A 25,519-nucleotide genomic window follows, 5' to 3' on the forward strand; every position below is an offset into this window, starting at 1 on the left:
TGATACAGGGCTGTATGTCAAAAATTATGGTTATTATTTTGGATTATATATATATATATATATATTTATATTAAAGGTAGAAGAATTTCGTTTGGGAAATCTCGATTTTTTTCACGGATTGAGAGTTAAGCTTGAAAAAGTAGATCATATATGTACTTATATGTGGATGTATTATAACGTGGAACAGAAATACTTGGCGATTATTTCCATACTGGCGGTCTTCACCTTCTTTATAAGGCTGTCACAAAGATCAGTTCCTTCCTTTGCGACAAGGATTTCGACTGCCGTGACGTGTAAAACTTACTGTGGCGCCACAATGAAAGTATTGCCGCATATAAACAAAAAAAATACCAGTCTAACGGTTAGACGCGATAGACGTGAAACCTTCTGTAAAACAAACTGAGAGAGAATAAGACGAAAGCAGCATTAGGAGCGGGATAAATATAGGTTCATTATAATCTTGCTATAAAGTTCATATTTTATTTTCTTCATTTTATTATTATTCATCCTCAATGTTTTCAATTTCAACAAATGATACGAGTGGCTTATGATAGATAAAATATGATACAAATGCTTTGGTTTCGATGTTGTCAAAAAAAATACCCAAACGGACCGAAGAAACAGACTTACAAATTTCTTCCATTTTCGTCTACTTGTATTCATATAAAAATTTATGTCTCTTCCCACCAAAGCTAAATGTATTAGTATATTTCTTCTTGTATTTATTCAATAATTTGGGCCGAAATTCCGGCGGTACTGCAATACCGGGCCAACCCGTGGCAGAGGTGAAGCAAGCCCCTAAAACACTCCGCCCATTTCCAAAAATCAGTTTAACATTTGTTGTCCTCCGATGGAGGATCTATCAGATGTTAAGCTGATAAGAACAGATAAAGTGGGCTTCAAGACCGTTTTCCCCGGGGGGACATTTCCCCCCCGGGGTGATACATAAAAAAATTCCCGCACTCTTTTCGAGAGTGACGGTTCGCTAGATATATTTAAATCAGCTTAACATTTGTTGTCCTCCGATGGAGGATCTATCTATGTTAAGCTACACTTTGATCTTAGCCATAAGGCCGAGAAGCGATAACCATACACAACCAACAAACTACCTTGTCAATACATTTTCTAATAAACCTTTTGAGAATTACACGCTCACAAAAATTAATGTACGAAATATTTATACCGATTCACTTAAACTGACTTTCAGTATCTAAACCAAAAATAGAAAAGCCAAAAAACTGTTTTCAATAAATAATCAGAAATGTCCTACAATGCAAATTTCAAAAAAAAAAAATTTGTTTTCTTGTGATTTGAACCAAGAATTTTGGATCGGAAGCTCACATTGCTAGCCGCTCGGCTATCGCGCCATACTGTCGGCGCTGGCCTAAAAGTTATTTAGTTCGTCGCTACGTTTATATGTAATATTCGTAGCCAAGAGGGTCGCTTTTTTCGTTTCACTTTTTCTCAAATCACTCCCAACGATTCTAAAGAAGTTTTCACTTCAAAAAACAGATTTTCCTTTTGTGAAAGTAAATATTATATTCCATTGTGCTGGTTGTATTTCGCTGCGGTTCTAGCGTATGCATTAACGCTTTTAACTAATCTCGCCAACGACCGTTAACAGTTATTCACATTTTGCGATGTCGACTATCATGACGCTGCCATGCCGTCATGCGAGCGCTACCTTTGCGCCAACGTATTCAATAAAGGGCCAAACACACTCTACACTAAGTAGTTCCGGCGTGCCGTTTACATCGTCGCCGATATTTTCGAGACCAGTATTTAATAATTATAATAGCATTATGCATGGTCCTAGGCCAACAAATGAGTTAAACAATTTTCCATTTTCGAACAATTCCGGAACAGTACTACAGAGGCTGCAAGATTTGTCCGAATTTAGCGGGGAGTCAGAAGACTGGCCAACTTTTTATACAGCTTACATCCAATCGACTTCAATACAAATGACAATAAGCGAATACATAATACTATTTAAGGAGAAGCACGAAGTGATTAATTTATTCAGACAACGTCGCCGACGCCATAGAGCAACCCGTTTCCCTTTTGCCGCCAAAGTTAAAAATTTAGCAACGTTTTTACAATCCGCGAGTGGGCAACAAAAGGGTGTTGGGATATTTGCCTTTAACAGCAATTGCTAGATCATCTGCGTATGCAGTGACGTGGCAAACCCCTCTCTCCAGGGTCAGCAAAAGGGAGTTTACCGACAAAGTCTACAGGAGAGGAGAGAGGACACCACCTTGGCAGTAAAGTTCTTAGTTTATTTTTGTAAACTCCCCAGTCGGTTTTTCGTATGTTTCTAAGCTTCCCGACTTCAAGGGATCTAATGTCAATTCCAAATTCAATGTATCGATGGTCTGAGCACGAATTTTCGTTTGAAACTCGCCATCTCTTAACGTGGTTGGAAAATATGTCGGACGCCAGAACTTTCTCTCTATTTATTGTGATAAGCTCTGAGCCTAAATTCAACACACCAATTTTGCTTTATATAATAAATTCAAGTAAAGACTCACCTCTAGAGTTAGTGAGTTAGTGTCGTTACTCCCCCACAGGTGTCATCTACATTTGCATTGCAGGAGACAACCAGGTGTTTCCTCTTCAGAGATGCCTCTTTCACGAGCGCCTGAACCTAATCCTGCGGGGCGTCTTTTTCATAGGCCATATAGGCGGAGGCTGTCCAAAAGCAGGTTTTATCAAATATTGAATCTTACCTGTGTGTTGCACGGTAATTAGTTTGAAGCCCTTGATTCCGAGTCCGCAGATTGTGTTGCCGTATATCTATGGCTCTTGAATGAGGGCTACGTAAAGTCCACTGGCAGCCAAGCGGACGGAAAGGTGCGCGGACGCAAGTTTAGAGTGGTGGAGATTATATTGGATCAGCTTCATGTTAATCTGTGCGTTTCATCTCTACCATCGTGACATTAACGCCCTTCTCCGAAATCCCCCCACCCTCAGTGTCAGCGAGGAGATCCTCTACGTTGAAGAGCGGCCCTACACCTGTTAGCCTCTCAGAATCGGTTGAGCTTTGGTTGCAGACCAACCCTTTTGCGACGCAAGCCGGCTTTGTCACTCTCCTCATTTGAGTCCAAAGCTGGCTCGCCACTGCGGTAGATCCGAATGGTTGCGTCAATAAACCCGAACCTCACAACATTGTTCTTCTGCGTCAGCGGGACGAGCGATTCTCCATTGAAGATGAGCATCACCTGTAGGCAGGTCGCTATTGCAGGACTTAAAGATCTGCTAAATTTTGCTTGGCTCAGCCGGCTTGGTCGGAATCCAAACTCGAGCTCGAGGTCTGTTCGGAATTTCTTCCTTAGTAACCGTTTAGAGTTGGCTCCCGGCCAAACCTCTCCTACCTTGGCCACGACCAACCTATTGAGCGCGGCTGACCTGACGTCTTCGCAGGGGATGAGCTTTGCTCTACCTTGATACCAGCCTGCGTCATGGCAAAGAAGAGGAGATCCGGGGTGTTCCTCTAGGATCTGGAGGTAATCTTCGGCGATAGCCTCCTAACTCCACCTCTATTTTTCCTTAGGAATGGTCCCTTCCTCCTCTGCCAATGGCTGCCGATATCTCGCCGCCGCCTTTTACGACCTCACTAAAAGTTGGGTATTTATGGCCACCTACTTTTTGCTTTTTGGCGACCTTTCTTCCGCTTTATCTTCGGATCGTTGCCTTTTAGGAGTAGCACCCGCCGGTTTTCTCAAGACGAATATTACTCCCTTTGGCCAATCCAGCGATCCTGCTCTTCTATTAGCTGATCTGCTGCTACCTCTCCTAGTCTAAATAAGACCCTATCCCCCCTGTCCTGCAGTTGTACTCCGCCTAGAGGTACTAGGCCCTTCTACGGCAGCCTGCCGGTTAAACCTAGAAGTAGGAGCCGACCCCCGTCCCCTGAAAGAGGTTGAGGGGAAATGGGGATTGTTCGCCCTAAGCGGGGTTGATCCTGCTGGGACCAGCCCTATCGCTCAAGCCCCCTCTATATCTTATTAATGGCCCCCTCTATGTAAATAATGACCTTGCTCGCAGCTGGGGCAGCAGGCGGGTTCACCTTCGTCGGCTTTCTGGGAGGGCCGTCCTCCTTCTTAAAAATATATTTCTTTAAGTTCACAGGTAAGGCTAGATAGAACCGGAGGTCGCAATGTAGCCGGAACACTCCGTTCTCAAATGGGCTATTTTTGATCTGGGTCCCCAGCTAGGCTGAACCTCGGCACGGGTCGTATTACACCTTGTTCCAACCCAGAGCTTTTTCAAGATGTTTGCTCCTCCAATTGGCAGAACTTGGTAATCGTTCAAAAAAGCAGCCCGAACCATAGGAATGGAGTGAATTCGCTCAATACTGGAATGTCCGTAAACGAACCCACTACCATTCAACGATAAGGTCTGATTAATTATTCGACCAAGCCCCCGCACCACGACCTTCACGCAGGAAGAATGGATCTGGCTTAAGAAAAAAAGGACACAACACAAGAATAGTGGTAATAAAACACCGCTAGTCGCTAATTTAGATTATTTAGTACAAATAATCAACCACCTCAAGAACAACAAAACATATTTTGCCCACCACTCAAAACTAAATCTAAAATATGTATTTTTAGCCTGTCTTGGACATTTTCCGAATGCTTTATCAGGTAGGTGTCAAACACTTTAAAAAAATAAGCGTTTCGATTTACTGGTGCTGAAGTTGCATCTTTCTTCAACCACTCGCTAACATCACCACACAGCGTATTCAGACGATGCTCGTCCCTTTTTCTTTTGCTTCTGCTCGTAGTTGTGCTGGAGGCTTTTTCTTGTTTCGGCTGAATTATTTCCGATGTCAAGTTTTCCGGGCTGATGCTCATACTATTCATCAGGGTAAATCTCAATGATCGGCGGCGAATGTAACACGGTTTCTTTTATTTTGGTTTGCTATCGAAGCTTGTGATACAAAATGTTCTGATATAGTAATTATTAAAGACACTTAAAACTTGCCTTCTTGGCGCCACATGTCGTCGTGAAACGACATCGACTTCATATACTGTCATCCACCAAACTCCTTCGCTGCACTTCCCAAAGGTGCCTTGCTGCTTTTTGATATACTGGTCGCGAAGTGACCTAGAACGCCATTGACACTGTTCAATTAAAATTTCAGGGAATATTACATAAAGAATGACTAATTTTCAAAATAGCTACTTACCGGACGCATCTGTGGCGATCGCCACATTTTTCTATAATTTCTTCTACACGAGCCTGTTCCAATACTCTTTTGAGCTTTTGTTGAAAAGGAAAGAGTGCAATTGAATAGACTCAGATACAATAATTTAAATTTGATTTTAATTATTAAAATTATATATTCGAAATACTGAAAAACACCACCGATAATAATTTGCGCAATACGCATAAAATTGGTCTGTTTTAAACAGTTGTCATTTTTGCCGTACGTCAAAAGTTGAAAGGTGTCAGTTTCTGTGCATTCCAGTATGGCGTATGTAGCGAATTCGATTAAATACACACATTCAACTTTCATTTCAGTCAAATTCATTGCCGCTACGGTTGAACGGATCTATTGTGAACGACCTATTAATGAGTTGTGTTTATCGTTCCTCATCGATATTTACAGAAATTGATATAAATGTATTTTGCGTTATTGCTTTGTTGGGGTAGAAATCTTCGTTTATTAAAGTTTATCTCATTAGTCCTATTAAATAGTTTAAAAAAATGGCGACTGGTGTATTGCCTTTTGTTCGAGGTGTTGATTTTACAAAAAATGACTTCAGTGTTAGTATTACAACTATGAATATTTCTCTTTATAAGTGTTTGTAATGTTTGCTTGCAATATGTAAACATTACATTTGTACATACGTATTATGATATAGTGACGCAGAGTTCTTTTTTATATTCTAGAAAGATAAATTTCCGGCTGCTATTAAGCAAATGAACCGAGTTCAATGGCTAACCTTGGATAACACTTCTCTTTGTGAAATTCCTGAAGAATTGGGGAATTTGTTTAAACTTGAGTATCTTTCCCTAAAACACAATGATTTGGAAAAACTGTATGGAGAATTGACGGAGCTTTCATGTTTACGCTCTTTAAACTTGCGTTGCAATCAAATAAAAAATAGTGGCATTCCACCAGAACTGTTTCGATTAGAAGAACTAACAACATTGGATTTGTCACATAACAAACTTAAAGAAGTACCGGAGGGTTTGGAGCGCGCCAAAAGTCTTCTTGTATTAAATCTTAGTAATAATCAAATTGAATCTATTCCAGCAGCCCTATTTATACATTTGACTGACTTACTTTTCGTTGATCTCTCGAATAACCGATTGGAAACATTGCCTCCACAAACACGTCGACTGGCGAATCTACAATCTTTAAACTTGGCTGACAATCCTTTAGAATTATTCCAACTCCGCCAATTGCCATCCTTGCAAAATCTTGAAAGCCTTAACATGCGCAATACTCAACGTACTCTTCTAAATTTCCCCACATCACTGGACAGCTTATCAAATCTAGCGGAATTGGATATATCGAAAAATATGTTGCCGAAAATACCCGATTGTGTATATAATTTGCCCAACTTAAAACGTATCAACCTTAGTGACAATGCCATTACCGAATTAAGTTCGAACATTGAATATTGGCAAAAAATTGAAGTACTAAATTTATCTCGCAATCTACTGACAACATTACCTGCAGCTATATGTAAACTAATACATCTGCGTTGCCTTTATTTAAACGATAATCGTTTAGACTTCGATGGAATTCCTTCAGGCATTGGAAAATTATGTTCTCTGGAGACATTTTCAGCATCAAACAACGTTTTAGAGATGATACCAGAAGGTTTATGCCGTTGTGGAGCTTTGAAAAAGCTCAATTTGAGCTCAAACAGACTCATAACTTTACCAGAGGCCATTCATTTGCTTGAAGGTTTAGATCAACTTGATTTGCGAAACAATCCCGATCTGATTATGCCACCCAAACCATCTGAAGCAATAAAAGGAGCTGGCGTTGAATTCTACAATATAGATTTTTCCCTACAAACCCAATTACTTCTTGCTGGTGCTGCTGTACCTCCAGTAGTGCCAGTGACCTCTAATATTAAGGATTCTACTGCACGTAAAATACGCTTGCGCCGAGGGCCACGAGCCGATTCTGATCAAGATTCAGCTAAAATACTGAAAGGTATGAAGGATGTGGCGAAAGATAAGGAAGAGTCTCTCGGCCCACTCGATGATTTGCAACACGAATCGCTTAAACCAAAACGTTGGGATGAATCATTAGAAAAACCTCAACTAGATTATTCAAAGTTTTTTGAAAAAGAAGACGGACAACTTCCGGGACTTACTATTTGGGAAATTGAAAATTTTTTGCCTAACAAAATCGAGGAAGTGGCACATGGAAAGTTTTATGAAGGCGATTGTTATATCGTGCTCAAAACATTTGTTGATGACTTGGGCCTACTTGCATGGCAAATCTATTTTTGGATCGGTAATGAGGCTACTTTAGACAAACGCGCTTGTGCTGCAATACATGCCGTTAATTTGCGCAATTACTTAGGAGCACGTTGTCGTACAATACGTGAAGAGCAAAGTACGTATAGTTGAAATTAATTGGTGATATGAAAAAATTATCGGGATGTAAGCATTCTTATTGTGAAAAAAGTTGCCTGCATAGGCTCGGAGTGCGTTCGGCTGCATAGAAGTAACAGAAGCTAAATTTTTGGTGGCTGTAAATAATGATTTACATTCCTAATATATCTTTTACGATTTTGCTTCAATAGATAAATCTTGTTCATATAATCTTTTCTTAAAGAGCTAAATATAGTTCAATAAAATTCATAAAAAAAGAGCAAACTCTAGGTTAAAAAGTAATTCAAAGTTAACAATTTTTTTGGGGGTCGGTTAGTAAAGCTAATTTTATTGGTTAGATGGGAAAACAGCCCTTTGCCCAAAAACGGATTTGTTACTAAACCAAAAAGCCGTTGTCGTTGCAAACGAAAATATATTTTCAATACCTGCAAAATATACAATAGCTAAACCCATTTTTATTTTCAGGCTGTTAGTTGTAGCCAGTTTTTTGTTGTTATTCTTTTACTATATGAGTACTGTCGTACTCTTGCACATATTAGTCAGGATTTTTGGATTTCATGCTGTTGTGCAATCTTGCTGGACATAGAAGATCCCCCCAATGTTTTTTACTAGGGTATTAAAATCAACGATATTGGGCCTACTCGGAACATTGATCTTAGATTTTAGCTGTAGCTTAAAATATAACTGAATAAGTGGAGGCGGCTCAGCCGAATGGGTGGGTGCGTGACTACCATTCGGAATTCCGAGAGAGCGTAGGTTCGAATCACGGTGAAACACCAAAATTAAGAAAAACATTTTTCTAATAGCGGTCGCCCCTTGGAAGGCAATAGCAAACCTCCGAGGTATTTCTGCCATGAAAAAGCTCCTCATAAAAAATATTTGCCGTTTGGAGTCGGCTTGAAACTGTACGACCCTCCATTTGTGAAACAACATCAAGACGCACACCACAAATAGGAGAAGGAGCTCGGCCAAACACCCAAAATGGGTGTACGCGCCAATTATATATATGCATATGTATAATATATATATTATTATATAAGTGGAAATTATGAAAATTATGAATTGCTTGTTGAACGTTTGATGGGTGCGCTCTGTTATGTTATTTTGTATTTTAAATGTTATTTTGTAAAGAATTTAATAGATTTTTAAATATGATTTACAGACGATGAATCTGAAGAATTTTTGGCACTCTTTGATACGGAAGTTACGTACATTGAAGGTGGACGCACTGCTACAGGTTTCTACACGGTCGAAGACATGTTGTATACCATGCGTTTATATCGTGTGCATGCCGCTGGTTCATCAGTCCACTTGGAGCCCGTCGCTGTACATTTCGACTCCCTAGATCCTCGATATACATTTATGTTAGACTGTGGAATCAAATTGTATATCTGGCTTGGGTGCGCATCAAAGAACACATTGAACTCCAAAACACGCCTAATGGCCGAAAAAATTAATAAAACAGAAAGAAAAAATAAATGTGATATCATAGTGGAAATGCAAGGTGAGTTTTTAGTTTTAGACTTTTTCTGTGATCATAAATAAAAGGACAATAATAATCTGCAGGGGAGGAAAGCGATGACTTTTGGAATAATTTGGGGGTTGACCCACAAGAAATATCCAAAAAGAAAATTATTCAGCATGTGTTGGATGGTTTTGAGCCTACCATCTCTCGCCTTTATCAGGTTCAACTTGGCATGGGATATTTAGAGTTACCACAAGTGCAATTGGCCAATCAAAAATTGGTGCACACTTTATTAAATAGCAAAAATGTTTATATTTTGGACTGCTATACAGATCTGTTTGTATGGTTTGGTAAGAAATCCACCAGACTAGTTCGAGCAGCCGCGATAAAATTATCGCGAGAACTCTTTGAAATGATAAGTCGTCCTGATTTTGCCTTGGTAACTCGCTTGCAGGAAGGAACTGAGTCGCAAATATTTAAATCTAAATTTGTAGGCTGGGATGAAGTAATGGCCGTTGATTTCACACGCACCGCTAACTCTGTTGCCAAAACGGGCGCAGACTTAACCAAATGGGCTCGTAAGCAAGAGACTAGGGCCGATCTAGCCGCACTTTTTATGCCTCGTCAAAACCCAATGCCGCTTAGTGAGGCTGAGCAACTGGAGGAGGACTGGAATTACGATCTTGAAGCGATGGAAGCATTTGTATTAGAAGGCAAAAAATTTGTTCGATTACCGGAAGAAGAATTGGGTAATTTTTATACGGGAGAGTGTTATGTATTCCTTTGTCGGTACTGTATACCTGTTGAAGAAGAAGACGGTGAGATAGATGACATAAAGCAATCGGATGACGAAATTCAATGTGTAGTATACTTTTGGCAAGGACGTAATGCCGGTAATATGGGATGGTTGACTTTTACTTTTACTCTACAAAAAAAATTCAAAGCAATGTTTGGAGAAGAGCTAGAAGTAGTGCGGATTCATCAGCAGCAAGAAAATTTGAAATTCATGGCCCATTTTAAACGCAAGTTTATAATTCACACAGGAAAGCGCAAAGACAAGTCAAATAATAGTTCATTAAAGCCGTCTGTAGAGTTCTTTCACTTGCGATCTAATGGTGGAGCGTTGTGTACACGTTTGATTCAAATTCAACCAGATGCAGTAAATTTAAATTCAGCATTCTGGTAATGTTTCAATGTTTTTTATTCATTTATGTTCACTTTATATTAATTACAATGAAATTTTTCAGTTATATTTTATATGTTCCCTTTGACACGGAAGACGAATCACAATCGGGAATTGTTTATGTTTGGTTGGGTTCAAAGTCTACAGCAGAGGAGTCTAAGCTTGTCCAGGAAATAGCTGAAAAAATGTTCAACAACCCATGGGTTAGTTTACAGGTAAGTTTCAGCGCTTGAATCGGAAATCTACGAATATAAATTATGTGCTTTTCACTAAAAATAGATTCTAAATGAAGGGGAAGAGCCAGAAAATTTCTTCTGGGTGGCTTTGGGTGGTCGCAAGGATTACGATACAAATGCAGATTTTATGAATTATACCAGACTATTCCGATGCTCCAATGAAAAAGGTTACTTCACTGTTGCAGAAAAATGTTCTGATTTTTGTCAGGACGATTTGGCAGATGACGACATTATGATATTGGACAATGGTGAACAAGTTTTTTTGTGGCTTGGTTCTAGATGCAGTGAAGTTGAAATTAAACTGGCGTACAAGTCAGCACAGGCATGTAGTAACACAGAGTCAAAAATAATTATTGTTGTTATTGTTATAGTTGTATTTCAGGTTTATATACAACATTTGCGCATTAAACAACCTGAAAGACCGCGAAAACTATTTCTTACATTGAAAAATAAGGAGTCGAAACGTTTCACGAAATGTTTTCATGGTTGGAGTACTCATAAATCGCCCCCGGAGTAATTATTTGCGTTTATATAGTTAATCTAAAACTAAAACTATTTGTTAAACTAAAACCGAACTAATTAAGAACGTACTTTTCATTGAAATCCAGTTTCAAGACTTTAAAGTTTCGACAAATTAGCCATCATAGCACAAAATCGGACCGAACTAACTTAAGTATTTATAATACTCACGAATAATAGCATGGACTTGTTGTGTAAACGGCGTAGTTCAAAATTTTAATTTACCTTATTTTATTTTAAATTAAAACATATTCTAACGGATTTATTTATAAAAAAACATGGAATATTTTAAATGCTTAATACGGTGCACGAAAGCGTATGAAAGGGCTTTTTAGGTTTATTTAACATCTCTTTTCCTCCGGGCCAAACCCATCATGTTTACGGAACTTACCGTTAGATGAGATTGACGATGACGACCGATGACTTCACCATGCTTGGGCTTTGTAAACAGTCTCCACAACACGAATTGTTTCACTTTATACCTTTTATATATTTTTATGTTTTTAGAATAAACTGATATTTACAAAAAAGAAAATTGGTCAACATTTTATAGCGTACCGATGATTTTTACGATTCTAATTCCGTCATAGCCACGGGCGTACAAAAACCTGCGATATGTAAAAAAGTTATAAAGCAAATCGAAATTCGCTTAAAAATCAATACATACTACCGCTTTCTAACAAAGTCGGTAAAATTTTTTCGTAAAATCCGGTTACCAATCAATGAGTTAATAAAATAACATGAATTTCTGATACTGAAGCATGTGATTTCTGAAGCATGTGACGATGGTGCGAAAGAATATGTTAACATCCTAATGAGCACGGTGAAAAAAAGCAAATCAGCTGGTTGTTGTTGTTGTAGCAGTATTAAAGAAATTTCAAATCAGCTGGTCTACTCAAGAATGACAGAATGAAAGATTGCGCCTTCCGAATTCGCTTTGACGACGTCATTGGCATAACCAAAAAACTGCATTTTGAGATATTTTTATAATTGACAATTTAACACGCGGCTCTTTATTTGTTTAGTTTATTTAATTTAAAAATTACAAATCTTAAAATCATAATATTACCATTAAGTCAATTACTGAACATTTACAAACAAGTAATTTCTCTTCCGTTTGTTTGTTTTGTATTATTATAACTCATGATGTCAACCGGTTGTAAAAATCGCTAAAAAAACGTAGCGGTTTTCGGAAGGTGCCACCTTTAGTTTCTGTACGCCGTTAATATCACCTTTAATAGCTTCGCCTTGACACTGACTGTATAAAGCTTTCGTTGCACAGTAAAAAAAATATTTATTTGCTTTGCTCATTGTGAAACAGTGCGAATGGTAGATAAAGAAAACGTGTCAAAATCATTTACGAATGCACGAATGACAACAAACGTTCGCATGTTTAAGGGGTTATATACAGTTAGAAGGCCGAAAAAAAGCGAATTTTCCAGAATTTTTTCAAAGAAAACTTTTGGATTTATTGATCTAAAAATTTGTACACATATTATGTTATCTTTCAACTGTATTTTAAGACTTAGTATTAGTAAAAATATTTATTTGGAAAGGAGCTACAGCTGATCTCCGGGAGCTCCTCTCAAAAAAGACGTTTTCCGGAGACCACTATATATCTGGACTGAATCCTCTGAAATGGCGGTTTCTCCATAAAAAAATCGACTTTTGACCAAAATTTCGACCTTAAATTGTTTATAAAAAATATTTATCGGTGAAAAAAAATCTTCGATTAGTTACTAAAAAATATATTTAAGAAGCTCGTGTTAAAATTTGAGACTAATATTGGTCACAGTATTCGAGTAATATTGGTCACCGACTTTGAAAACACTATTTTGAGCAAAACGCGTTTAAAGTTTGAAAATCACTTTACAAGCACTCTGAACGATATTAAATTTTCTGTGTGTATTCTTAAATATATGTACATTAAGAAAAAAAAATAATAAAAAAATCGATTTTTTAGAAATTTCTAACTGTATGTATATAACCCCTTAAAATTGTAAAACACGCAATATTTATTAGTTTATTATGGAAAAATATTAGTAAATAAAAATACCGTGAATGTACATTGTAACCAAAAGTAATCAGCAGTTGCCTAAGTGGAAAAGATGTGGACGAAAATATCTTTATAAAGGCACAGTGATTATGTTTCTAGTGAGAGCGCTGTCAAGCTGTGGATTTTTTGTAACTTTAGCAAGTGATGCCACAGCGGAAGAAACAATAATTGGGTGTTTTTTAAACAAAAATTGTAAATTTTTGAGTTTCCACACTACCATAGAGGTATGCAAACGGTACGTTACCGAAGTTAGTTTTGGATGCTCGGTTCCCCAATAGGTCTATGTCTCATGTAGCATGATTTAAAGAGGTAAGATTACGAAACATTTCGTGAATGAAAAAAGAAACGGACGTACTGCTAACGTATTCGAAGAAATTCGTATAATCAGTAAATTTAATTCACTTAATTTTAATTGAAAAATTCTCCGCTTTAAAATTAAGTGAGTACAGCCTTTGTAAAAATTTTAATTTCAAACATATTATATTAAACCATTTAAATCATAAAAAATTAAAAAAATGTATTTCAGTGTTTTATTTATTTAAATAAAAGTTCTGTTATAGTCTTTGCGAAGTTTCTTTTTCGCTTACACGCATTGTCTGCAAGTAATTTGTTTAATGTCTGTAATCCGAAAAACATTCAGGAGCGAAAGTACAATTTTTTTTAATTCGCAAATCACATTTTATATATTCTGAGTTTTTAATATGTCTCTCTATATAGTTGCTGGCAATGAATAAACCGATTTCATTTATTTCGTCAAAGTCTGCAAAGCTCACATAATCGTCCTCATTGTTGAAGTGGGGTTTGATAAATCACCGTTGATTTATCCATGAAAATTTCTCCTCGTCACATGATTCTTCATGCATGATATTGGAAATCTGAGAGTTCAGCTTGCGGCAGATGTGTCCTGACAGATTTTTTAAACCACCGCACTCCAAGTATTTTACTCTCCTCGACTGACTGATTTTTATGACTCCGACAAAATGCCATTGAATACACTGGCACACAAAAAAAAAAAAAAGTTGTCTGTACACCGGGTGCCACCTATCTACGGCCATGTTTTTCGACCCGCTGAATACGAATTCCAAGTCAGTTTGGGCCGTCCAGACTTCAATTACTAGTAAATTGCAAAAAACTCCAAAAGTTAGCGAACTAATGGTGTTCGTATTACATTTTGAGTACCAACATTTAATTGCATTCTCGTAGGCCATTCTTTTTTCACATAGTGATTCTTTCTGTCTATGCTATCCCACAAACATAGATAGCAAGGATATTTTATGAATCCTGATTGATGGCCTAAAAGAAGTGTTGCGTTGTGGTCCATCGCATCTTACTATGGCTTACTACCTTTCCGGAAATCGTAATTCTTTCTCCTGTAGCTATCTAATCGAATTCGTTGCATTTGTATCCAGAAGAAAGGTTAGTTTCATCTGAAACATTTGCTGCCTGTGGTCACTCCCGTAACGTCTCTCTACTGCTGCCATCATATTCTCATAATTACCCTTATCGGCTTCTGGAACTGTCTGCAGTACTTCGGGGGTGGAACCCCTAAGTGAGATAACCAATACATCAACCTTGTTTGCCGTACTCCAGTGATTTGATGTTGCTGTTGTTTCGAACTGGAGCTTAAATATCGGGAATGCTACAATGCCGTCGAAAGAACTTTTACTTTGAGACCACTGGTTAAGATATAATTTTCGGGCGATATAATTACAGTTCGCAGAGGCAAGTTTTCACTGCCTCTACCTCCATTTCAATCGCTTCCAGTTCTGCTTTTAACTTAGTTTTTCGAGTTGTGCATTTATTTACATTTATTACAATTCTGCTGACATTTGTGATATCTGCGATGAGAATTGTGACGACATATTTTATAATATTTTCAATCTTCTTATTATTAGCTTACAGTTATATTATATTTTCCCAATTATTACTTTTTGACTATTTGCCCTTTGTACAATATATTATTAAAAAAATATCTTCTTGATAAAGCCTCTTCCTGTTCAAAGATGTACGAATTATCTTTATTTTTCACATTCTACATGGTACAAAATACACTCATATGTTTATAAAATATTTACACATAGCTTATTAAGTCTGCGTACACCTTGCAAATATTGTTAAATTCATTAGAAACAAAAATATAAATTTATAGTTGAAAGCATATTTTACTTACTTTTTATTTAGAAAGAGAAAGACTCCACCTGCGACCTTTATTTACTCTGTCCTCTACATTCATGTTCCAATTTAGTTTCTTGTCGAGAATTATACCTAAATATTTGGAGCTATCTCTTACACCATTTAATGTTGGCTTTACAAATTGTGGAATTTTGTATTTCCTCGAAAACAGCACTAATTCTCTTTTCTGGGTCGGAGAAAGCCTGAGTCAACTTTTAAAAACGACCAAGAGCCACGGTATCGCTGGATCAAGCATACTGACGATACCGTCAGTACCAGGTGATTTATAAGGTGAAACTATTAACCGTCCATCTGATCTTGGTTTCAGAGACGATTTCGTCAGAGTTTGTATTATAACGTTCATTATTGTACTCCCCGTTCTAATGCAACGCTGGGGTGGCAGATCCAGTGAGGATGCCTGAACGACCAGGAATGTGAGTATCTAATATGAGATCCAGAGATTCTCTACTAGATATGGTCCACGAATCGTTCGCCTTTTTACAAAACCTGGGGACGTGGATGTCGATACCAATACATTCCTTAGCCTAGAAGTTTCATAAACTGAGTCCTATAAACTGAGCTATAAAATTTCGCCACGAACTACTACCACAGAGCACTTTTATAGATTCTAAGGGTATCTCTATGACGTTCTCAATCATCTAACAGACCAGTTCCTGTAGTCTGGTTAAACAATATCTTAAAACCTTTCCTAAGCGTATTTAATTCTTGCGATCACCAAGGTGGCATTTGTTTCCGTGGTGAGTTTTTTTTACTACTTGATTGCGACTGATGATTGTATCTACCCTTTACGTAGGTGTCTCATCAAGTGATTTCATAAAGGTCGTCCTGTACAAGATCCAATTGGTCTTCCTAATATTTCTCGGAAATATCGGAGCTGGTAGGGAGTTTAAAAGATTAAAATAAATATACTTATGATCTAAAAACAAGTTCTCTTTACTAACTCTCCAGCAATCTGTTATGGTGGAGATAACATCTCCAGTGATAAAAGCCGGTTTCTCACCTATGCTACAAATGAGTAACCTAGTACCCAGAAAAATTCACCCCTTTCATTTATATTGCTACTTCCCCACAGGCAGTCGTACCTCACAATCTGTTAATTTATTAGGATTCGCGCACCTCTAATTCTTTGTGTTATATTTGATCGGTTAGCGAACTCAGTTGCACATTTTATTTAAAAGTGGTACTAATTTGCAAACATGGATACCTAAGAAAAAGAAATTAGTGTATCAGAAAGAAAAATAATTATAAAAATTGTTGAAAGAAGTATTGGCAAAGCTTTTGGGAGAATGAATTCCACTGTCCAACACGTACTAAACAATTTCAAGCAAAGCGGTATTTTATCATCTAAACCAATGCATGAGCGTATAAGACCACTATCGGTCCGAGAAGTATGCATTATAAACCCTCGAAGTATTTCCTAAAAAATTGTTAAAAACGTTATCCAAACATTTTAGAAAGGTTTTGTGCGGAAACTCCTAGAAAAATGTTACATAATCCAGTATACCATGGTCGAGTCGCTCGAAGAAAACAGTTTATTTCACTTGTGGAAAGGGCAAGAGTGCATTGAATTTGCTAATAATTATATAGTAATCCACCAGAGTTTTGGAAACAAGTCATTTTTTCCGATAAAAGTAAATTTCCTTACATTTGTTTGTTTATTCATGGGCTCTGACGACACAACTAATTCGATAGGCACAGCCGGTGTATGTATGACAAGCCAATATCTACATACATATGGTAATGGTAGTTAGTTTAAGGAGGTTATTCATTTCATTTTAAGTTCGTTTTCTCTTGCTGTACGTATTTGACCGTAAACAAGTGCCGATGTTTTGTTTGCTATCCAGTCACGAATAAAACATTTTGAAATTTAGAAAATGTAATATTACCAACTTTAATGTACATACACATGTAGAACAATTACTACTACCACCCCTCATGGTTGTAGATCCTTTTGATCTTAATTTATATAGAGCTTTCCTTTTGGGACAATATGATAAGTGAGTCGCACCTAAATTTCCTTTTTCCTCTGTGCCAGACATAATAGATGCATTTTTGTTCTTTAGAAAATAATAGTTTTATTATAAACATTAATAATGATTATTGGGCTATAGATAACTCAAGAATAAGTTTGGTAGAGGAAAATTATTTACACATAGTTATAATGAAGTGTACAAGGAAGTGTTTATGTATACAAAATTGTGTGACAGAAATTTATTATTTAAATATAATTTACATTTTGCTCCTGAAATTATTTAGTGTCAGCTTACTTGCTTCATTTTATGTTTTGCTTAAACTATCCACCACCACCTCCTCCTGAAAGCTCATCCTCATATTGCTTACGGAAACAATCACCAACGGGGAAGAAGTCCCAACTGCGCTGTTGATACATGTTCCACACATATGTTTCCTGGCCGGTATATTCAGTATCCGGTTTGTTGATAAGATGCATCAGGAAGAACATATAATTTGCCAAGTTATGCTCCTTCTGCACATGTGTATCAAACCCGTGAGGAACTATGTCGAAAAAGTCTTTGCCCATGCCACATATAAAGCAATTAGATTCCATATTTTCTTTCACCGACTCAAGTTGATCACGTAACTCTCCAAAAGCATCAATAATTAAACCTTGGATAATGGCCAGAAGAATAATGATGACAAAGAAGAAGAATGTGATGTCAAAAATAATACGATAAACTTCATAGTCATCCCCATCAGGATCTCCAATCTCATCACCTATACCACCTCCTGCCCGCACGCCTTTGTATAAATGAAATACAAAACAAGTCAGCATATCATGACATTTTTTATCCACTTCTTCGTCCTCCTCTTGTATATAAAACTTTCGGAAAAAGTTAAACGCAATTACTGTGTATATATATACAATTATTGTTAGGAGCATTACGGTGAGAACGAGCTGTTTTCCATTATGTGTAACAGATTGTAAAATGGTACGAAGAGTTTTGAAACCTACTGCAACATCTAGCAAATGGGCAGCGAAAAAAAAGTTATTGAAGTTGCCCATCACTGAGAATGAAAAATACCACAGTGAGTACAGGAAGGCGTTATCAGTGAATGTAACGCCTGCTTTCCATACCTGATAGCGCCAATCTATGTTCATTATATACTTCACCAAACCACTTTCTTCACTCTCTTGAGCCATGAAGGCACTTTTTTCCATACCAAGTAGATTGGATATAGAGTCGAAGTCATAAGTTTCGCTGTACTTTTGTCTCACCTTCTTTTTGACAAATTTATCCCAATAATTAACAGGAAATGATTTAGCCGAAATCACCAATTTGTCCCAGTGTGATTTAAAGTCATCATCTTCCGGCTGGTCAGCAATAAAAAGTCCATCGAATTCTAAACGGCGTGCAATTTCCTTTTCTCTCTTAAATATAGCCAAAGGTACTTTTAAATGATAGTAGGCTATCAACATAGCGAGAGATACTAAACTATGTAACAAGGCAGCAATACGTATAACATGAGCCATGTAGAAAAAGTCTTCATCGACATGCACAAGTTCCGGTAAATCTTCTTCGCCGCCTTCGTCATCTCCAGAGCCATCTCCTGAACCACCACCAAGTCCGGAAGCTGCCAAGCCTCCACCAGATCCTGAACCAAGTATAAGTTCGTCATCACCTGAAGTTTCTTCGTCATCACCAAAAGATGTTACTTTATAAAAAAGTAACATGAAATTGATGCTAAAAGCCAAAACCAATGCAACGTATTTAAGATTATAAAAATTGCGTGCAAGGAAGCTAACGGCGCGGTGTGCATACTGAGCGAAATCGATTTGATTAACAGCAGGCGTTTCTTGAGCAGTAGCTGAAGACTTCTTAGCCTCAGCTTCAATAGAAGCCATAGCTGCTTCTTGTGCTTTTTGAGCTTCCTGGCGTTCTTGTGCTGCTTTCTTGGCTGCTTCTCCGCCTAGTAAGTCTACGATAGAAATAGGCTCTTGAAGTTGATACTGGTCGCCTTCTGCTGGTTGATCACCAGCGACTCCTCCATCATCCGGATTTAAATCACCTGTCTCCTCCCCCGCGCCTGGGGATTCGCGTATGGTTACTTTGTACTGCCCATTTTCGTCCTTGCTTACATCTCCAAACGCTTGTACTGGTGCAGGTGGCTCTTCAATAGGTAATGGTGGTAAAGCTCTTCCAAATGGTTCTTCCTCTATTGGTGGAGCCTCAATTTCTTCCGGGGCCGGTCCACGCATTAGATTCATAAGTATTCCAAAAATATATCGAACTACACAGAAATTGCCATAGCCAGTGTAATAAAACATGTAAAATATTAATTTAAAGAATCCAATGATCAATTCCGGAATCGACTTGGTTTGCATTACACTTATTTGATGCTTAATATTGGATGGACTCAACATATGTATTACAAATTTAAGTCCATCTTTAATGGCTTGCACGGTTCGGCGAATGGGGTCTCTTGCTGCCCTCTCTTCCTCTTCTTCACTCATATATGAACTATAGGCAGTGTCACGCTTCACATTGCTACCACCGTCATCAGTAGCCATTAAGCCTGAAGCGTGTGTCATTTCAAAAATAGCATCTTCACAGAAGTTTACAAATGCCTCCAACTTCTCTTTGTCACCACCCTCAGTGACTATGGAATAGAAGAATGCGCGTTTGGATTCTTTAATTTGTGGCTTTTCCCACTGTTCAATATTTGAGTCCTTAATTTCGAAATACACTCGCTCAATGCGTTTAGAGCTGCCTAAAATCTCAATTCGACCCAGGAAAGGTTCAAAATAATTAAGCACCGACCCAGCAGTCTCTAAAAATCTGGCTAAACGGGGCTCATTAGGCATATGCTCACTTAAGTTGGTCAACAATACAGCCAAATTGAAGCCGATCTCCTTTGATGGTTCATGGAAACGATCAACGAAGTCGCCGTAATCAATTTTGCCTTCGTGATTACGTTCACAGCATGCCAAAAGAAAATCCATTTCCTCCCTGTTTAAATATCGTAAAATAATATATTATAATAAAGAAATAAACAAGATATTAGAAATAAAACAATATTTTATATTAATTATTAGTTTATATTATATTAACTCACGGTGTGTAATTCTTTGACTGCTCCATTTTGTCCCTGAAGTCCTTTGGCGTCACCCAACCCTCATTTTTTAAATCGATTTCAGCGAAGCTTGGAGATTCAATCAAATCTTTTAATTTTAAAAACATATCGAAGTATTTTAAAATTAATTCAACGTTGCTTGCTGACTCAACCAGCGTGTCTACCATCTGTTTTCCAATAGTACCTGTAATTGGATTGAATTTCGTCTAATAAATGCAGTTTGTCAAGAAAGAGTTTTTTAAAGGAAGAACATCGTTCCTTAATTGCAAATACATAAATCGTTAGTTTATTTATTTTTTAACTTATTTCAAGTATTCACAGTGCTTGGCATTAATTTGCTACCAAAAAATATTAGATATAAGTATCTAGTTTAAATACTCTTCAAAAATTCGAAAACTAAAGATACCATTCTTTCAAAGTGTCAGAGAGAGGCATTTTTACTAGCCACTTTCTTCATCTTTGCAACCTATGATACTAGAACGCAAAACAGGCTACTATGACTCCTGTTTAAATAAATAAATATTTAAATTAAGGAAAACATTCTAGCGGTTCGTTAATATCTGATTGAGCGGTGAGTATGGGGTGGTTCTTTCCCATAAGAGTTTTTCTTAAGAAACTAGACTAGAGCAGTTATGCTCGATAAAACCAAAAGTTTTAATAGTTAGTCCTAATTTTTGCAAGTAGGCATTCGTTAACGCCAAAAAATTATTCAATTTATGCTGGAAAAATTGTTGATGATTTTTTATATATAATATCACCCCAACCCAATCTAAGTTTTATCGTCAACAAACCATCGTCACAACTTCTTTACAGAACCAAATCAGCTGAGTCCTTCAAAATCGCTGAGAGTCGGTTAATGATCTGACGTTGGCCACACCTCTGCATGGGTACATCGTGTGGTGATAGTTTTAGAGAGGATAGTGATGTTAAAAACAAAACTCGCAGTGTTATTGCTCATTTATACATGTCAAAGGCATATACATTGTGTAAAATAAGTACCCGGAATTTATAATTTAAACTCTCCCGGGAATACCTGACACTTCAAATTTGGTTTTTTCATGTTGGTACACATGTCCTTGAATGCACAAGCCTTATTAGAACGGGATCTATTACTTAGTGTGTTTTATTCTGCAGTCAAAGTGAGTTGATCTTTTGTTTACTTGGCGAATTTTACTATGGATTTTTGCAAAAAGAGCATCGGAAGGAGGTCTCTGAAGACATGGTTTCCCGAGCTAATACGGACCCTACGTTCATGAAACGCATAATAACTGGTGATGAGACATGGGTCTACGAGTATGATATGCAAACCAGTCAGCAATCGTCTGAATGGCGCTTCGAGAACGAGCCGTATCCAAAAAAACCACGCCAAAGCCGGTCAAAAGTGAAGGTTATGCTCACGGTTTTCTTTGATTACCAAGGCGTGGTGCACTCTGAGTTCCTTCCAGAGGGCCAAACGGTTAATAAGGAATATTATTTATCCGTTTTAAGGCGTTTACGTGAAGCCATTCGCCGTAAACGGCCCGAATTGTGGAAGGACAATTCGTGGATTCTGCACGACGACAACGCGTCATCGCACCGAGCCTTGATTGTACGCGAATACAAGACCAAAAACTTAATAAATACTATCGAACAGCCACCGTATTCGCCAGATCTCGCACCCAGTGACTTTTTTCTCTTCCCAAAACTAAAATTGCCACTTCGGGGAAGGCGTTTTGAGTCGATTGAAGACATTAAAAAAAATTCGCTAAAGGAGCTGAAGGCCATTCCGGCGCCGGCCTACCAGCGGGCCATGGATGACTGGGTTGTTCGTTGGAATATTTGTATCGGCTCAAAAGGAGCCTATTTTGAAGGCGATCCAACAAATAATGATGAATAATATGAAAAAATGTGTTTTTTTTTAAATTCCGGGTACTTATTTTACACAATGTAGGTAATACAGTCGAAGGTACTCTATCTATCATTTTGTTTTTTTTTTCACCGTAGGGGATGGCCAAATCTAATCTATCATCATTGTGTAGAAAGCTTATTGAACACCAGCACAGAATCCGGATATGAACCCAAAAAACTTGCACTTTAAGAAAAACGTGGAAAAATGGGCTCTAAAAAGTCGAGCAGAGTTAAAAATTGTAGTAAGATGCAGTGACATAAAGTGATAGTTAACTACGACATAGGATACTTATTCACTCCATTTTCAAAAAAAAAATTAAATAAGCTTTTCAATTAGTTTTTTGTGTTATTATCTTGTAAAGAAATGCCCGTTTTTGGAATTTTTAATAATTTTATATTGTATGTACATATAAAGGGGTTTTCAATAAGGGCGGGTAGATGTTGAAATGGAATAAAATGGCGTTTGCTGTGTGGCACGTAGCGCCGTCCTGCTGGAACCACATGTCGTCTAGGTCCATATGGTTCAATATGGGCAATAAGAAATTGGAAGGGTCACCAGGTCTACCGAAAAATGGGCGCAATGCGCGCAACGTTTGCGTTAATGAACACCCATTTTGATAATAAAGTTTTATCATTTGAACGTGCTGTTCAATCGTGTAACTTGCCATGATGATTTGGCATAAACAACTGAATAATAAATAAAAGATTTGACAGATGTCACCAAAACAAAATGGCTGCCACAGGGCGCCAAAATCGACCCGCGCTAATTGAAAAACCCTTTAGTATATATGATGTATTTGTAAACTAAGTATTTCTCAATAGTTACATCAATTTATGAAATATTGTATTGTACATATAGTACATACAACAAACTACTAAAGTTGTAAGTGTAGGGTTTTCTAATAGAGTCGGGTCGATGTTGACAGGCTATGGCAGCCATGTTGTTGTAGTCGGCCAAAATGGTAAAACTTTCTTATAAAAGATTTAAGAGAATGGTTATCATTTTCGCAAATTACGTGAACTTGCCCCCAAGATCGCTAGACTTGCGGGTTTCTTTGAGGCTACAAGTCTATGCCAATAAACCACAAAGCATCGTTTCCCCCTTCCATAACCTCATTGCTCAAATGAACCGGATCTTTATATATATGTAATATATATACATATAGTTGTGGCGTGTGCCTTGATGCTATTTCATAAATGGAGGGACTGTTTCAAGCTGGCCCCAGATGTTTTTTATTAGGAGCTTTTTCATGGCAGAAATACACTCGAAGGTTAGCCATTGCCCGCCGAGGGGCGACCGCTATTAGAAAATACTTTTTCTATTATTTTGGTGTTTCATGCACGGATATTCGAATGGTAATCACCCACCAACCGATTCGCCTACGGTGGCTGCCTAATCTATGGCCGGATCTATGCAGCAGAATTATTGGCAGACATCTGAACGATGTTACATTCCTTTCATAATCTTTAATATTTTACACATGACCTGTTTGTTCTAGTTAGACCCGTAGTTACTGGAAAACTATAAAAGACCCCTATCGTAAAATAACTTAAATAAAGTCATATAAATGTCACAGCCTCTCACTGAGTAGTTTGTTAAAATTTAACGTTTTTCTGCTTTTACTTTTATTTACTCTAATTATCATTCTCATAAACAAAAGTATATTTTTACCCAAGTTTTATAACCTTAGGTAATTATTATTTAATAGTGAAAAGTCCACTTACCATTAACCACGTTGCCCTCCAGCATAGAAAGCATCATCGTGATCATATCTTTCTGCAGATTCAGCAGCTCTTTCAGTAAGTCTACTTGACTAGAATGTTTTGACAATTTATCTTGCATATGTGAGAAGAGGAAAAGGAAGCCGCCAACCGCATCCCATAATCTCGAATGGGCTAAAGCTTGTTGATTCAATGTACATGGACCTTGAATTACCTCAGTTAAGGTATTAAAAACTTGACTTGCCACACCAATCGCTTTGAAAAAGTTAGCTTTTCCAGCGGGATCAATGATCTCTTTACTCGAGTAGTGCCAATAGAAGTCCATTATAGATTCTTGTAGTCGTAACAAGTAATCGACTGTACATATTACAACATTGACTGTAGTAGTGTTGCCTGCTTGAGTACGCAAATAGTTCTGCCAGTCTGGAAATATTTTCGTTTTTTATTTTAATAATAAGATTTATTAAATGTGTGTTATTTAATTGTACTCACCTAAGTTATGGCCTTCGCATGTAAGTTGAATGAAACGGAATAGGGCACACGTGAACTCAGCATCATGCATGTTTTTCTCGCCTGCAGCGCCTTCCGAGCCTACGCCAAGACCTGCGCCCGCACTTGGAATGTACTCTTTGTTGCAAAGTTTTTAATAGTGTGTTTAGGTTGGGGATGGTAGGAGCATGCGTGGTATTTTTGGTTTGTTCGCGAAATCATTAACCAAGGCCAGGACGAAGGTGTAGGTGGATATATGAGATACGCACGTTGTTTTCAAATTATAGAGCATAGCATACATATATGTAAATATACAGTTGATGTCAAATAAAATTAATATATGGGCGTTTGTCTGCCTATGATTTTGATAGTCATAGGTAAAACGCAATTATTTACTTGAAATATGATACAAAAATTTAATTAAAATATAATTCCTGCCTTCAGAGACACATTATAATTTAGCAATTCCGTTAAGAAGCTACATCAACACCTTAGTTTCTAAGACGACGTATACGAGATATATGTTATAAGTATTGGTAACATTGCAAGTTGGAAGGTCGAAGAGTCGCCTCTATTAAAAACAGTAAACAAAGGTAAAAGGCGTGGGCTTATCCTAAATATTTGGAAAATCATGCCACCTTAAGAATCAATTTTTCTTGAAGTGTCTTGCTACTGCCAATATTAAAACTGTTAGGTGGGCTCTCTCCCCGAATAATAAAAACATTTGTTAACTTCCCATGCCAGCCTTTCAGCGGGATAATTTCATATTAAAAAAACAGTCTACTTTATTTCATGTTGAAGAACCAATCAGTCTCTCGTTATGCAAGTCTCCGGAACTCTCGGAAAGAGTGCGTAATGTAAACCATTGTAGTAGTTACGCTATAAGTATTGAGTGGAGCAGAGGAATGGAATAATATAATGCTAGGGAATGAATATACAAAAAGCTAACTGGCTGCATAATTATAATGCAAGGAAAATTATTATGCGTAATTTGTTTAAAAAGCGGGAATGCGAAAATCTTCAGAATCCGGCCGTCTGGAAAATGCCCAAAAATTCTACTAGAAGGAAAGAGTTCAAGTAAAATTTAATCC

The 25,519-nt window shown here is 37.5% G+C and overlaps 2 protein-coding genes and 2 pseudogenes across 13 annotated transcripts in view; 1 reads left to right on the forward strand and 3 right to left on the reverse strand.

Moving 5' to 3' along the window:
- Window positions 1–729: 729 nt before the first annotated feature.
- LOC128868981 (U2 spliceosomal RNA) lies at window positions 730–910 on the reverse strand (annotated as a pseudogene).
- A 79-nt stretch (window positions 911–989) lies between these two features.
- Window positions 990–1,085, reverse strand: LOC128868985 (U2 spliceosomal RNA; annotated as a pseudogene).
- A 4,517-nt stretch (window positions 1,086–5,602) lies between these two features.
- LOC128868515 (protein flightless-1) lies at window positions 5,603–12,630 on the forward strand. Its single transcript, XM_054110691.1, has 7 exons — window positions 5,603–5,772; window positions 5,899–7,588; window positions 8,750–9,091; window positions 9,154–10,234; window positions 10,300–10,450; window positions 10,515–10,793; window positions 10,854–12,630. Exons 1-7 carry the CDS (start codon window positions 5,713–5,715, stop codon window positions 10,986–10,988), a joined length of 3,738 nt encoding a protein of 1,245 aa, XP_053966666.1. The 5' UTR covers window positions 5,603–5,712; the 3' UTR covers window positions 10,989–12,630.
- Window positions 12,631–17,276: 4,646 nt separating this feature from the next.
- LOC128867340 (ryanodine receptor) overlaps window positions 17,277–25,519 on the reverse strand; it is an 87,647-nt gene continuing 79,404 nt past the window's right edge. For 9 of the 12 annotated variants that reach the window (XM_054108483.1, XM_054108481.1, XM_054108477.1 and 6 more), the window contains exons 30-33: window positions 24,432–24,542; window positions 23,943–24,362; window positions 20,313–20,514; window positions 17,277–20,206 (exon numbers count right to left, since the gene is read on the reverse strand). In XM_054108483.1, the coding sequence (XP_053964458.1) occupies window positions 17,533–20,206; window positions 20,313–20,514; window positions 23,943–24,362; window positions 24,432–24,542 (3,407 nt within the window). In that variant the 3' untranslated portion in view covers window positions 17,277–17,532. Of the gene's footprint in view, window positions 20,207–20,312; window positions 20,515–23,942; window positions 24,363–24,431; window positions 24,567–25,519 lie in introns of all 12 variants that reach the window. The other 3 variants (XM_054108476.1, XM_054108475.1, XM_054108486.1) reach the window with 1 other exon arrangement.

This window comes from Anastrepha ludens, chromosome 6 (assembly GCF_028408465.1).
Source record: "Anastrepha ludens isolate Willacy chromosome 6, idAnaLude1.1, whole genome shotgun sequence".
Classification (NCBI taxonomy): Eukaryota; Metazoa; Arthropoda; class Insecta; order Diptera; family Tephritidae; genus Anastrepha; species Anastrepha ludens.

What these genes read in the sequence shown, in the direction of transcription:
- LOC128868515 (XM_054110691.1), top strand. Translation starts at nt 5,713, where the DNA reads ATGGCGACTGGTGTATTGCCTTTTGTTCGAGGTGTTGATTTTACAAAA. An exon ending in TATCATAGTGGAAATGCAAG is followed by an intron (nt 9,092 to 9,153) that starts GTGAGTTTTTAG and finishes AATAATCTGCAG; the next exon opens with GGGAGGAAAGCGATGACTTT. An exon ending in ACCCATGGGTTAGTTTACAG is followed by an intron (nt 10,451 to 10,514) that starts GTAAGTTTCAGC and finishes CACTAAAAATAG; the next exon opens with ATTCTAAATGAAGGGGAAGA.